The 19,142-nt window shown below is 39.0% G+C and overlaps 1 protein-coding gene across 5 annotated transcripts in view; it reads left to right on the top strand.

The window, feature by feature from the left end:
* The window catches only part of CLCN3 (chloride voltage-gated channel 3), a 62,240-nt gene that overhangs the window by 20,703 nt on the left and 22,395 nt on the right, over positions 1–19,142 (top strand). For 3 of the 5 annotated variants that reach the window (XM_040064331.1, XM_040064334.1, XM_040064332.2), the window contains exons 3-4: positions 17,846–18,003; positions 18,989–19,088. In XM_040064331.1, the coding sequence (XP_039920265.1) occupies positions 17,846–18,003; positions 18,989–19,088 (258 nt within the window). Of the gene's footprint in view, positions 1–4,734; positions 4,910–17,845; positions 18,004–18,988; positions 19,089–19,142 lie in introns of those variants that run through there. The other 2 variants (XM_040064333.1, XM_040064335.2) reach the window with 1 other exon arrangement.

Here is a 19,142-nt window from a genome sequence, read left to right on the forward strand (position 1 = left end):
ATATGCTATACATTTGTTTTCTTCTGCTTTTACATTGTATTTGGTCTAATTTTTTTCGTTTTGTTATCTGCCTGTCTTATTGAGGCTTTTGATGAGGTGGCAGTGGTAACAGAGCCTTCGATATATAGCCTGATACACTGATCAAGGACAGAATTCTATATGCTACTAATAAAAGAATGAAGTTCAAGACTCTAATTTACAATGCTTCCAAAATAATTTATCCTTGTTTTTTACTGTGTATCAATTTGAAGCTATGTATAGCTGTACTTTTTTTTCTTTCTCTCTCTTTCTCTTCCTTTCCTCCCCATTTTCAATCTTTGTTATATCATCCTGGACCATGTCTGGGAGTTAGAGCTGGGAGAACGGTGCTTATCCTTTTGTCATCTTTCATATCCTCGCAGCAGGCTCTGTGTGACCCAGATGAGAAAGTTGTATGATTTTGTGCAAAATGAACAAAGTCAGGCTGAAGGGTCTGCAAGATAGTAAACTGAGACATTAAGAGAAGTCAGGCTGGTAGAGGTGTTAGATCTGGGCTTGATTTGTCAGCATGGCTTAAGAAGAGGGTTAATGAAAGAAGAAACTGGGAGAAAAGGTAGGAGAATAAAACTGCAAGGAAAAGTCATGATGAGGCACAGAGGGTTTTGAGACATTTTATGTATACTTTGGGTACTCTTGTGTGCTGATGCTTTCATGGCCACCCTTCAAGAGAAGGTTTATATGAGTTAAATTCCTTTTGGAAGGGTTGAAGATGGTAGCTACTTTGGTGAGTGCTCTATATGTAGCATTTTTCAAGGGAACATTATCTTCTAGCTCTGCTGAAAGAGAAGCTTTAGTTTTGAATAATAATAGAAAAGAAAATGACAGTTAAGAGTCACCAAAATCTTTTGCATCAGTCACACTAAAATTTGTAATTATCAAGTCACGTTTTTGGTATCTGTTGTCATGCTGATAAAATCATTCAGCATCCTGAAACTTACATTTGTAATTTCATAAAAGACATGATTTTAATTTTCATTATCTAGTGCAACCAAGGTACATCGTCTGTCACCAAAATAAACCAAGTAATTGGAAAAGTGAGCGCATGTTTATTTTATAGGTAGCAAGGTGTTTGGCTGTCTTCTTTAAACCTAGATTACCTTTTAATATGAAATGGTGGGAAGTGTTTCAGAGTTAAGGTCTTCCCTCCAGCTTTGGGTAAGCAGGCTGTCCTGCCTCCATGGTACTCCCCTTCTTTTCATTGGCCTTGTTTTGTCCCTTCAAAACATATTTCCATGGGTGTATCTGATTTGTATAACCTCTGACTTGTTCTTATATTGTCAGATACTTTGCCTTGAATATGATTCTTCTCTTTCCCTAAACTGGAAAAGATAAAATGTGGAGAGAGGATAAAAGTGTCTTCTGTCATTCTTAGTATGCCATAAAGGTGTGTCACCTGTGTTTGTTCCAGTATTTTCAGAACAATGGACTTCTGCAAAGACAGGTGCATCTAAGTTATGGTTAACCACAGCCTATGCCTGTGGCAAACAATGGGAGCACTCAGATGTGTGAAGTTATTTGGGCATGGAGGATTTCTGTGATTGAGACCTCAGTCTGTAATTACTACAATGAAATTTGGGAAACAAGCTGCTATACAAACCTACTGTTTATGTGTGAGCTGTTCTATGTAGTGAATTGGCAATTTGAAGGGGCTCTCAGCCATTTAAAATAAAGCTATTGTTAAATTTGCTTTAGGCCTTACAACAAGTGTTCATAATATTCTGTGCTTCATAATACCCAAAATACACAGTTAGCTAGAGACACTGTTTCGCTGACTATAATTTTGGAATTTGCATAACTTCACAACAGAAATGACTGACAAATAGTCTTTGGAATATAAAGTCATCAGTTCAAGCCATGCACTTTTTCAGATCAGGTGGAAAAAGAGTAATTTGGAATAATTAAATTGGATAGGTGTTTAGATATTTGCAAAAAAAAAAGACTGCTTGTCATGTTAGTATGCATAGTATCTTTCTTTCATAAGAAAACCGAAACAACACAAAAACTGAAATCACCTTTCATGGCATTGTAGGAAAGGGAATACACACAGTGGTGATGGCTATGAACAATGAGAACACAAGCTGCTGGTAACTGAGAAGGGAAAATGACTGCTCTGCTTTTGAAGCACAGACAAAGGACTGTATTTGACAGCCAGTCTATAAGCAGTGACCTTTGAAGAGCTGTTTTTTTTTATTAGGGGGACTCTTGAAATTTCATGTAGCGAACATGAAGTCATCTATTTTACACTGCAGACCTCTTGTTATAATTTTCCCTCACATCCACAGTTAATCAGGTATGCTCTCCATATCCTTCACTTTTTCCAGCTCAAACTGGATTTCAGCCTTGGGCAGAAATTTTGCATTTGCCTTAGTCCAATGAAAAGGTTTAGGCCAACAAGTGAGCCATTTCTTTGTTGTCACTGATTTTTATTGTCAGTTTTAAGACATTGCAGGCTTTCAATAACCACATCAAACTCCTAAAGTAGAAGTGATCTTCCAGACTTTGTTAATGCAAGTCCTTCCTAACTTTTATTTCATATTTTCTCAAGTATGAAGTTGAATTTTTAGTGTTGTCATCTATAATCAGCATATAATAAATGCAATAACTGTTCATTCTGTAATAATTCTTGCTTCAGGTTACAGAAACTGTTGTATTTCTTCCAGCTGTGAATGACTTTTTATTTAGAGCCTTACACTAAGATTAGAGACTGCTTCCAGGTTCTGTTGAGGTAAGGAGTTAAGAATGCTCAGGGATTTCTGTTGTACTTCTCTGGAAATAAGGGATATGATAATTTTAAGTTAAGAGGTCCTTAGGTTTGTCTTTTCACAGGCAAAACTAAATGGTGGTAATACATAATGGCTCTGAAAGTTTTGGATGTGCAAGATCTTAAAGATTTAGGGGTTTTTGTTAACAAGTTTGTTGTTGGAGGCCACTCTTAAAAAAGCATTTGTTTGTATAGGTGATAGGAAATGGAGCTGTCTGTTTCTCAGAATTGAGTTTCTCTGGCTCAAAGGTTCCCTTTGTCTTGGAGAAAAGGTAGTCTTTAAGGTTTTGAAACATATTTTGCTATATGCTCATTTACTCCCCCTTTTCTCACTTGAATTTCCACCTATAGAGATAACCAGAATTTTCTCAATGTTTGTATCGAAACCATATTTTTAACATTTAGTAGATTTATAAGCCTGTGAAGTAAATGTAACATTTCTTTATGTCCTACTCTGTCCTCAAAATGATCATTTGCAGTACACATCTTGTAACATTGGCTTATAAAAGAAATTACTTTCCTAAGAACATGTATGGAAAATTATTTCAGAAACTGATGCATTTGAAAACTAAAATAACTGTCTGTCACTTACAGAGGTGCCAGGCCATGCACAATAAAACTAATTCCTTGTTTCCTGTGTGAATGAAATGGAAGCTGGGCCTTGGTGCAGTGGGCATGCGACATATTTAACTTAGCTACCTGCTGAAGGGAAAGAAAAGGAAAAACAATATGCACACCTTCCGTATGTATTTGATTACCACTGGACCAACTATGGAAATCTCATGTAAAATAGCTGTCTTATCAATTTTTCTTATCAGCAATTGCAAGATAGAACCAGGACAAAATCATACATTAAACATAAAATAGTAAGTATATGGATTCAATATGTAATAGTATCTGCTTCAAATGGAAGCATGTAGTCGATGTAAGATTTCCTGTCTTTAGATCCCGGCTGTTTGAAGTGCTTGGGCTTTGTCAGTGCTGTAACAGCCGCCGCTTGATGATGCATCACATGAATGCCTTGGTTAGCATTCATGTGGGTTGTTGCCTATTTTGAGCCTGTGACTTTTAAGGGACTCAGACCATTTTATCAATGTGTAGAGCAATGCGAGCTAAGTGTGGACTTGTGTTTATTACGTTGTCTTCCACCCCCACCCCAAGCTTTGTAGTGTGAGTATGGATGTTACGCAGTTGTAATACCAGAATAATCACCAAAAAAAAAAAAAAAAAAAAGGTCTGTCAGTCTGCTATAGGACTAAAAGTTCTGTATGAATGGGGGATAGGGGATTGATGAAAATGGAGTGAGCTGATCCTGTGGAGCAGAGGGGTTGGCTTTTGGCAGGTTATGTTGTTGTTCCTTGGACGCAATCGTTTTGATGTGAGAAAAGAGTAAACAAAATGCTTAGGAAGGAGGCTTCTCCTCAGCCCCCAGCAATGCATGAAACTTCACTTCCAGATAAAACGCGATTATAGGTGTTCAGAAGCGTCAGCAGGCGTGGCTCCAGAAAGGTGCAGCAACTCCGGGCAGCTCTTCTGTGGCAGCTTCGCCTGTTTCTCTGAGCCGGGCCCCACCGTTCACCTGTTGACGGGGTGGCAGCTTCGGCGGGTTCGGCTGTGCGAGCGCATCCCTCTCGCCGTCCGGCGGCGGGGGCGGCTCCCGGGAGCTGCAGCGGCCGCTCCGTGCCGTGCCGTGCCGTGCCGCCGGGCGCTCCCCGCCCCGTGCCGTGCCGTGCCGCCGGGCGCTCCCCGCCGCCCCGTGCCGTGCCGCCGGTTGCTCCCCGCCCCGTGCCGTGCCGTGCCGTGCCGTGCGGCCGGGGCCGCGGGCGGGAGGCGCAGGTGGCGGGGCCGCCCCGCGCTGACATCAGCGGCGGGGCCGAGCCCGCTCCGCAGAGCTCGGCGCTGCAGAGCCACGGCGGCGGCGCAGGCCGGGCCCGGCCGAACATGGCAGCGGCCCCCGCGGCCGCCCTTGCGTGAGCGATGCCGCGGCCCTCCTGAGCCGGCAGGCGGGCTTCGCGTTCGTCACGTCCATGGATGTCTCTTCCGACCCGTATCTGCCCTACGATGGAGGGGGAGGAGACGGCATTCCCCTCCGGGAATTGCATAAACGAGGTATGCCGGCTTGGCGTTCGGGTGACTTGTTTGCGTAGCCGTACGTGCGGGACCGCTGTCCGCGTTTGAAACAGGGACCTGAAGGCTCGCTAATTATCGAGCTGCTTTGTTTCGCCTGCCCGGTGCGTTCTGTGGGAGGAGAATTCAGTTCTGGCTGGTTCCTGTGTTGTCGGGGGTGGTTTTCTCTGCGGGTAGATCAGTCCTGCTTCACATCTCATCGCCCTGTGACTCCATCTTCGATATGTGGCAGGCTTGCCTTTCGCTCTCTCTCGGGTTTTTTTCTTGTGTGTTTTTTTAACCAATAAAGCCATCTCGTGCAGAAAAAAATCCCCTCCAAAAACTGTGTTTGTCTTTTGACCACGAGCAAATCATCTAGTTACTAAATAGGATATCTACCTGTCTTCTACTAGCATGAATAGAAACAGCGTTTGTCTGGCTTTGAAGTTTCCCTACCTGGGTTTAAGACTGGGCCGGCTGTTGGCGTCTTTGATATGCCAAGGGAAAGCTCTGCGATGGTAATATGTCAGCTCAGCAAATATTGATGAACTCATAAGGAACTGCTACTTCAGTTTACACTGTTGCTTGTAAGGAAGCAGATAAGAAAGAAAAGTGATAACAGTGTGTGTGTGGGGAATAGTCTTTTGAGTTTACATTTTGTTTCTCGCTGCATATTTAAAGCAGAATATGTTCTGTAGAGATTTGGTTTTGTCCTGAGAAGTTGTAGTAGGAAAAAAAAAAGTTATGCTCTCCAATTCTGAAGGATGTAAGTGTGTTTTCTTGTTTGGATTGGGCTGTTACAATGTGGTATTTAAAACAACAAATGCAGTGAATTCCTAGTTTTGTTTAAATTGGGCAATCTAAAATTAGAAAGTTATCAACAGTTATATCTGCTGGCATAAGCATTAGAGAGGAGGTTTGAGATATGATTTACATAAAATGATTTTTTTTCTCTCCGTGTTATTTGTTGGTTTGCATGTCCATGCAGACTCTTTATTTCTGTAAATAAATTAGCTCATAATTTATTTTCATCTAACATTTTATCTGTCTTTTAGTGGTTTACATAGAAGGTTATTTGTTGTCTTTTTATGATTCTTAGAACGTTTCTCAGCATCTCTTAAGAACATCAATATGTTCCAATGCAGTTTCTTTTATACAAGCAAATTTTACACTGTTTAGCAAGTGCTACGTAGTTCTCTAAGTCAGATTTTAGAACCACTTCTGAGAAATTGAGGTGGGTGTGTTCTTAAAAGATTTGCAAAATGAATTTGGGACCTTCTCAAGGCTGAATTTAAATACTTGAAGGGAAGGTGCAAAGAAGGTGGGGACAGGCACTTCTCAGTGGTGCCCAGTGACAGAGGCAATGGGCACAGACTGAACACGGGAGGTGCCCTCTGAACATCAGGAAACAGTTTTTTGCTTTGAGGTTGACTGAGCACTGTAACAGGTGACCCAGAGAGATTGTGAAATTTCCTTCCTCAGAGATACTCAAAAGCCATGTGGACATGGTCCTGGGAAAACAGCTCTAGGTGGCCCTGCATGAGTAGGTGGTTTGGATAAGATAACCTCCAGAGATCCCCTTCAACCTCAACCGTTCAATGAGTTTAGATTTGTAGATAGATTTAAATATGAGAACTGCAAAACAGTCCTAACATGACACTTTTAGACTCTGCAGTTATAGTTAGACATTGAAATGTGAATTTTTTACAATATAAAAAGTAGATATTTGCACTGCAAAGTGATGTCTGGTGCACTGGAGTATTGCTGTTAAACACAGTGTTTGAAAATACTGTAATGAGAAATGTGGAGGATTCAGTTATGTAGTTCCATTGTGGTGACACTGCTGGGGGCCAGCAAGGCAATTCCCAGTTGTGACTTGTCATTTTTGCAGTTACACTGAATTCTCTTAGGGCTTATACTTCCCATATTCTAGTACTGTATTTCAAAATAATATTACTGGTGCTTCTTGGGCTTGCTCTAGGGAGTTTTGATTAAAAAACCCCCAAACAACCAACAACAAAACCTGAATAGTGTCACCATAATCTCTTGCAATTCTGAATTTTTCAAGTGCTTATCAAACCATGACAGTATGTCTCATAAGAAGATGACTCCAGACTTAATCCAATAGATGTAACCAAAATTTGTGAGTATTTCCTGCTGGTTCAATATGTCACAGTAATCTGTTATTGTGATTCAGCTATTAAAATAAAGCTCAAAATGCTGGCAGACAAAACCAGAAACTCAGAGTAAATTCTTGACGTTACCTTGGGTACTACCAAGATTTTTTTTTTTTTTGCTCTCACATAGATTTCACAGCATTGTGATAACAAGCTCAGAGAACGTGGGTAAAGATATTCCAGGAAAGCAGACTTCATTGTCAAAGGCTGGTGATTTTTTCCCTTATTCACATACCGACAACTTGTATGTCCTGCGGAGTGATGTTCACATCTTGAAAAATTGCTTTGTAACATCAAAGCATTTGTTGCGCTAATTGACTGCAGTGGCTCACCCAAAGTAGCTGTACCTCAGCAATTATGAAATGGCTGCTTAAATTAGCAGGGGTCTTTGAGGTTTAATTAACGGCCTTCACTAATGTTCAGTGAGATGAAATACAAAGTATTATAATACATTGTTATTAAAGCCCTGATCTGTTTGCTTGCCTTAAGAAGGTTTTTTTTCATGTGCAAGTACACTCTGAAACATCAAGTGGAAAGATAAAAAAATACATATTTATTGTGTTTATCTTTTATGTGGATTACTCACAACTATCTCTTAAAAAACAGGGAGCTAAACAGAATGATTGAATACTTCTTACCAGGAGATCCTTTGACTTGTGCTGTCCTAAGACTTCTTTTTATGTGATACTAAATGAATTGTTCCAGACCTACTTATCCTCCCTGACACATAAATAAAAATTCAGGAACATGGTTCACTTCTGCTCTCTTCTCTACTAAATTACAGTTAAAAATATTGTTCTCAGAAAGGGTTTAAAATTCTGATTTAGGATTGCATAAATCACAAGTGACCGGCATGTACATTTTTGTAAGAATTTTTCATATAACAAACCATATACTGCAACATACGTTGTGTAAATAAATTACTTGTGTTGCCCTCAGATTTATTTTCGCATCATTTTTACTCGACCCTTTTGAAAGTTCAGAAGTTTCAGTATCAGTGTCTTGCTTGTCTTCTAGCCATTCATATACATGCTCACACTCTGATTTCTTTACCCCTGCCCCTCTTTTTATTATTCCTAAATAAGCACTCATTTTACCTCGCTATAAAAATTTGAAATCTGAGCAATAGCAGTACGTGTAGGGTGGCCAGGCTACCAGATCAAGCAAGACTTGATCTTTAGTAGGCATAAACTTTGTTGACTCCCAGTTATTTTCTACATATATGTAAACATGTCTTAGATTTAAGAAATTGGAAGTCCTCAAGTGAAATTAATGAAATTTTGTTTTGCTAATAATCTCTGAGTAAGTCGCCAAGAGATGTGAAAAGTATGTATATAAAGAACACGCAGGTTTACTGATGACTTAGTTTTAGTAGATCTAATTTTTTGGGGAGACAGAATAAGTCACAATTATTGTGCACCAGTCACCAGCCTTGAAGGTGCAACTTCTCTTGCTTAGACAATATTAATAGTAACATAGGGGAAAACTCTCAGCCACCTGGAGCCTCACCTGTTACTGAAAGCTGTGGGGCAGAGATTATTTAATAATATCCTAGGATGACTTTGAGTCTGATGCATACTGAGCCCGTTCAGATCTTCCTAAGTGATAAAACTTAGACTTTTAGGCTGCATTTCTGCTTAAGGACCTCTAATGTTTAAGAATTAGTAATAAATCAAAAGTCAATACCAGTGTGACCTTTGAAATAAATGGGTATGAAAGTTGTGTACACATGTTCAGAGCTAGAGCTTGACCCTGAAATTTTATTGGTGGCAGACGGAGAGTTAAAAAATTATTTTTCTGGATTAATTACATGTTCTCCACAGAAAATGTGATCAAGATTATTATCTTTCTCTAACTTTAAGTACCTTGAGAAAAAACATAACTTGGAGAAACTCAATATGAATATGGCACTGTATTTCTGCTGTGCTTTATTTTAAAGTTCCTTGTATAAAAGAGGGATAAGCATTTTCAATTATGAATTTAGCTTATTTAACTTTGTTGATTAACATAAAGTTTCATCAGATGTAACTACAGTTCATTTAGGTACTGTAGTTTCAGGTTCCCTGTTTTTATGTGCTGTAGACCTGGTAAGGTTCTCTATGTAGCATGTTTCTCAGTTTTGAAAAAAAATTGATGTTTTCTTATTTGAGATATTAGAAAGCTAATGAACAGATCAAGATTATTCCCCCCTGGGGCCTGAATGTGGTCTGATTGGGGTAATCATATTAGCAGAATTATTACTTTTGCTGCATCCTGTCTTTGCCCTCTAAACCAACTTATAAGTAAGTTGCTCTTATGTACATGCAGCAGCGGCACTTAAAAATCTAATTATCTAAATTTCTGGCGTTCTGACTCTTATGGCCTTGGTCATTGTTAGATCATAGATAACTTCCCTTTTGTAATGTTTGCTTTATCTAGCTTTATAGATTTTTTTATACCTTCTATTTTTCTCATCTCCTTGCTCATTATTAATCTTAAATATAAGTTGCAAATTTAGAAGTGGGAGGATCTCAGCTTTTCACTTGCATATCTGAATCCCTGTTCATCATGGACATAACTAAAGAAACATAGTCCATCTGCCTTTATGACTACAGGAAAAGAAATCTATAGCAAGAATTCTTCTTCTTCTTTTTTTTTTTTTTTTTGGGTGCTGCATTAAGAAACAGAAATGTTTGTTTCACCTGAAGTGAAAAGCCAAAGCTCAGGGTTTTTTTATTTTTTTTTTCCCATGTCCATTTGTGACAGACACAAATCTTCAAAAGTTTTGGTTTACCTCCGAGGTGCTACTATTGAACTATGATTTGAGTCCTACTTTTTAAAAGGTTATTTTTAAATCCAGGTCTATTTGGGGGCAGATGAAGTGGAGGGTATTATCATGCAGTACTTTGGTAAATAGTACAGCTTATCCATGTTCTTCAAGACTTGTTCTGTGTCTTCCTGTTTCCCATTTGTCAGCTTTTTTCCAGCTGATTTTTTCCAGTTTTTGTATATATAGTTGTGTCAATTTTATGTGCATTTTGACTGTATTGCAGAGACCAGTGTCTTTTTGAAAGTCTTGGATGCAGTTAAAAGAGCTAACTGAAGAGACGTGCTGAAAATTCATAGTTGGACACAAAGTGGAATGTATTACTTGATTGCAAGGACTTCAACATCGTTAATTATCAACAGTAGTGAATAACAGTGGCATTGTATGCTGTATTTTTGATTCTGAAATTTAAAAATTGCTTCTAGCCAGGAAAAGGAAATAGTGCTCACTGACTCTTTTTGAGTGGTTACAGACGAATTTAAATAAACTGTTGATTGTTTCTTGTCTTTTTAATTGAAAGCCTCAAATTTCAAAAGCCTCAGTTTTCAAAATGGAAAAATTTGAGGTCTGAATATGGAGACAGAAAGAAACTGAGGCACTAACACATACCTCGTGTATGCAAATTTTGTTACAAGCATGTGATCATTACAGTGTGCCTTGCACGCAGGGTGCTTCCCTGCCTCCACTCCCCTTGCCACCTAATACCCAAGGACATACGGGTGAAGCAAAGCCTTGGATTAGAATCTGGCCTCTGGAAAGCTACAGCCCTGCTGATTTTAACACTCAGCAGATTTGGATGGTCATGTCAGGGGGAGCTTATTCCAGCCTTTATTGTAATCTGACTAGCTTCATTTTCACTCCCAGAGGTGCATTTATTTTTTTCCCCTCCTCCTTTCACACTGCTGGGAGTAGCCCAAAGGAGACGCGTTGCACTGCTGTCAGCCATAAGAGCAGCAGCTGAGGCATATGCTGTGTAGTCGTGCGTTGTTTAGAAAAAAGGATGGGTGAGCAGCAGCAGCTATTCCTACTGCAAGAGTTAGCAATTACATAGCTTGTAGAGAAATACCTTTGAGAAATTAGGACCTGTTATTGCTCTGTCTTTGAATACAGCACTGACATTGTTTATCTGTTGTTGATTTCACAACTTTGGAATGTTTCTAAACCTTTGGGAGTTTTGAGCTGTGTGAAATAGATGTTACTGTATAGTGTCTGGACATTAATATTTATAGTTTTGAGTTGTTTCCGGCAGAAAGTTATAATTAAAATCTAACAAGACCCCAAGGGTGCATTTATGTATTTCAGGATAACTAGTCTGACAGTTTGTTGCTGTCAGACTATGGAAGGAAGTGAACTTGTTGCTCCCCATCTATTCTCTCAGTTTTTGCCCTTGCACTGGCTATGTTTCTTCTCCAACAGCACAGAAACTTGATTCCAGTTCCATATAATGGCAGATTTTTTTGTTGTTGTTGTTAGTTCTGTCTGCTTAGTTGGATTAGCATGTCGGCTTGGTTTACTGTGCAGTCAGATCAAGGGTGTCAGAGCTGATTCAAGGGTGAGAGTGGGAGTGTGTGACCAGGAACGGCAGGGAGAAACAGGGGGAGCAACATCTACTCTGTGTGCCAGCAGTCAGTTAGATCAGTTCAGTCTTACTGTGTAATTATGTCCCAAGGGGTACGTCTCATTTCTTAAAATGGAATAAAGTCACAGAGGCTCAGTTTGAGACAACGGTATATTTTGTGAAGTGCATTCAGAAGATGGGTATCATGTGCTGGGTAGCATATTGAAGGGGTCTTAAGCTTAATCGTAAGATAATGGTGCGTTGTTAACTCTGATAGCCACCCTCTTGAGAAGCTTGTTCAGGTCTCAGTTCTGTACCTTATTCTTGTGCGAGGGTGTAGCTGTGAGGATTTGTTCTCCAGGTGATACTGGTTAATTGCTCAGATAATCACGTGGGGGATTACCACATAAAAATCTGTCGTGCATCGTTTGACTACCCAGGACATAGCATTTGTCTTAAATCTCGATGTTTCTCTTCTCATTATTTTTATGAGAAAAGAAGGAACGCAAGGAAAGAGTTGGGGAGGATTGTTGAACAGTTATTCATTAATTGAGAGCAGCATGTATGTTGTAAAAACCCTTTCTTGTGTGGAATAAATTAGCTATAAACTTACCAGGTATTTTTCTTTAAAAAACACCTTTCATCAGCTGCATGTGTTCCAGGGTTACTTTCAAATTTGAAAGAAATCTCCTGAGTTGTAAAAAGACAAAGCAGTATGGGATTACTTCTACAGGAGGTGAGGCCGCCCTTAAAAATACTGTGCGTGGCCTCAAGATTGCTGTGTGTAAACTATGTAAATCAGCTTTCTGTCATGTTTATCATAGTTCCAACATCAATCAAGATTGAACACTGCTTGTGTGAGGCACATCTATAAAATGCGAAAGAAGAGATATTCCTTGCCTTAATGCGGGGCAAAAGGCAGGGAGGAATCCTGATATATAAAACAGCTTCTGTGAGTATAGCAAAATATTAGTTTTGTAATTATTTTTGCTAGTGGTTCCATCAGGAGAAACTAGCTAGGCAAAGCAGGAGGCTGGAGCAGTGTAGGGACTCAACAGCCACTGAGTGTAACTTCATGTTCAGAGAGAAATGCAGGAGAGCAATATGGAAAGGACTGTTCATTTTTTGTCAGACGTATTATCATCTCAAGCAATTTTGGATTATATTTTTTACATTCTCATTAAAATTTAAAAAAAAAAGGAAGAAGAAAAAATCCTTCACTTCTTCAGATAGGAGAGCTTTATTTTTATGGGGTTGGAATCCACTTCTCTTATTCTGGTTTCATTTGCGTAGCATTTTTGTTTTTCTTGTACTTAATTCTCATCAGATGTCCCGAAGTATAGTGTTTTACTGGTAACCTCAATGCTTATTACAATTTTTTCTTTTATTGTTGTGCAATTTTTTTTTTTTTTTAACAACTTCAGTTGAAACAGTTCTTCACAATACCAGAGCTGATTGTTGAGAAAGGATTGTGCTCAAGGCTTGGAATTACATGCACGGAAGGATAACAAAAGTCAGCTGCCTTTCTGGAAGGTAGTTCATTCAAGACCTACAGTGACTGAATCCCTCAGAAGAGTTTCCTTTTTCTGAAGAAGCATGTTGCTTTTATTATCTAGAAGCTTACTGTCTATAAGCTTGCAGTCTGTGATTGCAGCAGCTCACAGCAGTTACATGTTGAGATTCAGGACAGCCAGCACAGCTTCAACAAGGTTTGTGCCTGACCCACTCAATGGCCTTCTATGACGGAGTGATTCCTTCAGTGAAAAAGGGAAGGGTTACAGATAGACACCATTTGTCTGGACCCCTGTAAAGCCTTTGACATGGTCCCCCGCAGCATCCTTCTTTCTAAACTGGACAGAGATGGGTTTCATGGACAGGCCATTAGATGGATAGGAAATTGCTTGCATGATCACATCCGGGGGGAGGGTTTAATTTCTCAGTCTTGATGGAGGTAAGTGACAAGTGGTGTCTCTCAGGGGTCAGTATTGAGACTGGTGTTGTTGAATATCTTCATTAATGACACAGATGAAGGGATCGAGTGCATGCTTAGCTAATTTGTAGATGACACCAAGCTGACTGGTGCTGTTGACAGTCCTGAAGGATGGGATACCATCCAGAAGGAGCTGGACAAGCTCCAGAAGTGGACCTGTGGGCATCTCATGAGGTTTAACAAGACCAAGTGCAAGGGAGTGTTGGTGGCTGAGAAGCTGGATATGACCTGGCCATGTGCACTTGCAGCCAGGAAAACCTGTGCTGCATCCAAAGCAGGAGACAGAGGAGATTCTTTTCTGCCTCACTCTGGTGAGACCCCACCTGCAGTGCTGCATCCAGCTCTGGGTAGCCAGGATAGGAAGGACACTAACCTGATGGAGCAAGTCCAGCAGAGGGACACCAAGATGATCACAGAACTGGAGCACCTCTCCTATGAGGAAAAGCTGAGAGGGTTGGGTTTGTTCAGCCTGGAAAAGAGAAGGTTTTGAGGTGTCCTAATTGTTGCCTTCCAGTACCCAAAAGGAGCCTAGAAGAAAAAAGGAGAAAGACTATTTACAAGAGTGTGTAGTGACGGGACAAGGGGGAAAGGCTTCAAATGGAGAGGAGGTTTAGATTAGATATTGAAAGAAATTATTTACTGTGATGGTGGTGAGGCGCTGGAACAGGTTGCCCAGAGAAGCTGTAGATGCCCCATGCTTGAAAGTGTTCAGGGCGAGGTTGGATGGGACTTTGAGCAACCTGTCTAGTGAAACGTGTCCTTGTGCAAGAACTAGATGATCTTTAAGGTCCCTTCCAACTGAAACTATTCTGTGATTTTGCCTTATTTTTGCAAAATGTGGAGAGGCTGTGTTTACTTTATAAGGCTTCTTGAGTTGTACCAGGCCTCTGAGAGGATCAGTATACTACTGTTCCCCTCTCTCTAGTAACGTTGGAATACTTTGGAATAGCAGTAATAATAAAAGTTCTGCATTAGCTTCCAGTCCCATAAAAACTTAAGCAAACTCATATGTAACAAAATGCCTTTACTTTCTTTACAGCTCCAGAATGGCTTAGGTGTCCTCATATGAACATCAGAAGTGTTCTATTATCATAGCTAGAGGCTATGCCTATACATCTTGTATAGGCATAGTGCTTGTTGTGGTTTTTAAGACCAAACCTGCCCCTATTTTGGTGAAAAGCATGTGGCCTGAGAAAGCATCTTGAAACTTGAGGACTGGGGAGGAGAGAGAGGAAGGAAGGGGGAAATACTTCTGAAGGTTTGCTAAGTGCTACAATTTATCTATCTAACAATAACGATTTCCTGCCTGATGGTAAGAATGTTGTAATGAAGTATTTGTATTCTGGTAAGGGTTTTAGCATTGCGTTGAAAATACGTTTAATGACACTTTGGAACTGGGAGTAAATAGTGAGAATTTATGTGTTTATGTTGATGAGAATCAGTGTCTTCATAGCTGGAAGGAGCATCTTGCTGTGTGAAATGCTAGAGAAGGAAGGGTAGAAAGGGAAGCGAAAGCTTGGAAAAGTATTGAGTCTTAGTAAAAGTATATTTCTTTAAAATCTCCTTTAGAATAGTTGTGTACTACATAGATCTTAACACTCACAGGAGAATGTCATCTCAGATTTCTGTGTCTTAGATACAGAGCATCAGATTTTGTAGAGTTGCCCTCTTCATGGTCCGCTAAGGATGCCTTTCTACCACACTGCTGCCTGTTTTCTCACTTGATACAAGACTACGGCTATTCAGGCTATTCAGCTATCACATCAGAACTCATGGCAGCTCTGGATGCAACAAAGCCTCCTCCTCAGCTTCATATCTTCTTCTGTGGCTCTTCCCCATCATACAATAATCATTCATAGTCCAGTCTTTGGTGTACCAGCAACTGTTGGCAAAGTAGGAACCTGACACAATTTCAGTGGGATTTTTACTGTATCTAGACGATGACCAGCCTTTGTAGTCTACTCCAAGTTCTGCTATGGGTCAGGTGCAGTTAATATAGTGCCATCTCTGATGGTGGCATCTCTGATAATCCCCTGGAGGGAATTCCAATTTAGCTCCTTGTGATATGCATAAATCCTACTGCTTGTGATACATTTATAACTCTTAACTTTCCTTTGTGTTCTGTGGCATAGGATTGCATGCTCCTTGTAGTTTGGTATTGCTTCATATATAGCAGGGCATAAAACCAACTCCTCCAGAGCAAAGACAAGCTTTGGCCCAACCCTACTCACTCAGGTTCAGGAAACTGTGATCATGTTGTAACTTTGTTAGAGATTAATAATTAAGCCGTGGGTGAGGTTAATTTATGTCCCCTTGCTTTGCCAAAGGAAGCTGATTTCATGTAAGTATAATATTTTAATAAGATATTCTGTTACTATCTTAATTTTGAGAACTAAACTAGTTACTACACTGTGAATTTTGTTATTATGTCTTCCACAAGATCCCCTTGCCCTTTCAGCTAACCTGACATGTATTTTAGACTTCTAGTTGGGAGAATTGGAAATGGCAAGAGAATGGAATCCCATATCCTAAAGCAAGGTTTTCACAATCACCTCTGTTAGCAAATCTGATTTGAATTGTTGTGGTTGTTAGCTTTTTATTAATGGAAGGATAGGTAATGCTTCTTTACGTCTGCCTTAAGAGAGACTAACTGCAGCTTTCAGAAGAGATTTACAAGGCTTAGCTCTGGGAAATAGATGAGGGGGAATTTAGTATGGCATAGGCTGGGGAAAAAAGTATTAAGCTAAAGATGGGAGCCAGGGTCACCTAAAAGAATGGTAGTGATGTTACTGGGGAGCTGTCTGCTACATTTGCATTGTCTTCTGTACTTTTCTTTTAATCTTTATAGAATTTGTAATAATAGTTGTTTGTGAATCTTGAATATCATAGTTTGCATTTTGTCTTAATATGAATTTTGTGTTATTTTCTTGGTTTGTCTTTCACCACTAAGAAAATGTCCCAATAAGCAATGTGTTATATAGTAGGCATCAACTTGACCTCTTAAGCAATACGTGACTGAGGCACCACTTTGGTCAGAGTATAACGTCAGGTGTCACACTGCTTCTAGATCTTAGAATTCACAGTTGTAAAGGAAAAGGCACACTTTACTTATGTATAAATCTAATTATGAGTTGTTGTGAGGGCTTGGGCTGGTGAACTCAGCATTTGTAACATTTGGAAGTTTACAGGTAGGTCCTTTGACAAATTTTTGTTTGTTAGTTTTGGTGTTTTGGTTAGTTGGAAATTTCAACTGGCAATACCAAGAAGCTCAATTAAAGAGGCCTGGAATTAAAAACAAAAACAAAAGAAAAGCCCCACAAAAAACAAACCCGGCTTAAAAAAATCCCACCTGTCTAAACATCCCAATATCAATCTAGTGAAGTGAGTTCTGGTGTCTGTCTGAACTGACAGAAATCTTGGTCAACTTGAGCCTACGTCTTCATGAATAGAGATTACTGTGGTGTGCCATATACTATTGGGCAAATTATTTTGTTCTTAGTCAAACAAGTGAGGACTAAGAAAAAGAAGCCAATATATTACAGAATTTATGACATTTGAAAGGTTAAAAAAAGTAAAACTTTCTTATTCACTTTTGAAAATTGAAAAATTCTCAATACCCCTCTTGTTCTTAATCTGATCAGTAGTATTTATGCAGTAAATACTGCATTTACTATGCAGTAAATATTCATAGGGCTGTTGCTCTGCAAGCTGCTTATGAAGAAACTAGCTAGTGATGACAAATTAGCAGAAGATATTTTCTTTATACAGTATTTCCAATTTTTCATGACCAAAGACTGTTCTGCGATTTACCTGAAAAAAATAAAACCAAAATATGAGTATTTGTTTGGCTTTTGTTGCCTTTTAGCTGCACTTGCAATCTATTAGTTTAGGTTTGGTTTAGATGTGTGGGAGAGATTGGTAATCAATAGAATGTATATTTAGAAATAAGTGCTAACATATGAAGGCACTGTGAACTTTCTAGCTAATCATCCTTGCTTTCTTTTTGTACAAACAAATTTTCCTCTGGTAGTTCATAAACTGAAATGAACTTCAAGTTAAATGTGTGTCAAAGCTGCTCTTTTTTCCACTTGTTTCTGTTGAACTTCTTCTGGAGTCTGTACACAAAACAGAACAGTAATTTGACTAATACATTTGTATTTAACCAATGGAAACACAAAGTATGAAATACTTGTGTGAAATACACAACTTTAACTTACAGCTGAATGACAGTAAAAAGGTTTAGATGTGTAGGAGATGGCATGCAACACTGAGAGACCTAAATGACAATACAATATGCATATTGTGGAAAGTGTCTTAATCGGTTGCTCAGAATTTTTTGTGCTATGAACATAGTTTGAATATTTCATGTATTGCAGAATTGATTGATTCCTGTGTTTCTCTGCTCTAGGAACTCATTATACAATGACAAATGGAGGAAATATCAACAGTTCAACACATTTACTGGACCTTCTGGATGAGCCAATTCCTGGAGTAGGAACATACGATGACTTCCATACCATCGACTGGGTTCGAGAGAAGTGCAAAGACAGAGAAAGGCATAGACGGGTACTTGAGATAAATAACAGTACTTTTTTGCTTGGATGTTGGAGTTAAGGTCTGATTTAGAAACACATACAAATATATGCATATCCTTTACATTTGAACATAGTTACATCAGCTAGAACTACTTGAATACTGTTTAGAAGGCACTGCTTAGCTGGTTACCTGCAGTCTTGCAGCATTATTATTACTTGGAAAGGAAGCAGTAATTTAATAGAGCAGGAATAGGTCCCTGTCACCCAAATACCATTTTTAAAGTACTGAATTTTTTGCATGCTAGTATATTTAAGGCTATTTTCCAGTGTAGATGTATTTGGATTAATACAATAGTGGTTTTGGTGGTACTTGTACAGAAAAGGGAAGTGTGATGTATATTGCTTTTATACTGACACAAGTGTGTTGGTGCCGCTGCAGGTAAATGCGCAGAGTAAATAAGGATAAAATAAGAATAGCAACTTTTTCACTACAATGACTTAAGGTGTCATTACTAACAGTTGTCTAGAAGTACTATAGGGTAGTTATCCAAATTTTTTTGTTTTATTTTACTTTTATGTGTTTTTTAGTCTAAAGATAAATATGTTTATATTTGAAGTAGCAGTTTTGGAATTTGAATCATATGAAAAAACTTAGTATTCTAACAGTTAAATTGAGGTTCAAAAATATTTAATCTATAAGAGGGAAATAATGTTACAATTCACATTTTTAGATGTGTGCCATTGAAAATACTCAATTATCCTAATAGTGCATTTCTTGAATTTTAGTTCTTTAAATCAAGCAAATATATGTTTCTCTGCCAGTTACTTGATGTCTGAATAATTAAGCTGACTTATCTATGTAAAGCACTAAATACAAGCAGAACTCTTGTGGTTTCAAGAGAGGGTTTATTTGCCTGCAGCTTGCATCATGCAATTTGTATGTCATACTTCCTTTTTTTTTCATTATTCATATTACAGAAATACATACAACTCTACATATCAATTTCTCTTTGCAGATTAACAGCAAGAAGAAAGAATCAGCATGGGAGATGACCAAAAGTTTGTACGATGCATGGTCAGGATGGTTGGTCGTCACATTAACTGGTTTGGCTTCAGGTAAATGAAAACACAAAGGAGTCTTGTCTTATATTTATCAACAAGTACAGTTAT

Source organism: Hirundo rustica, chromosome 5 (assembly GCF_015227805.2).
Source record: "Hirundo rustica isolate bHirRus1 chromosome 5, bHirRus1.pri.v3, whole genome shotgun sequence".
In the NCBI taxonomy this organism is placed as follows: domain Eukaryota; kingdom Metazoa; phylum Chordata; class Aves; order Passeriformes; family Hirundinidae; genus Hirundo; species Hirundo rustica.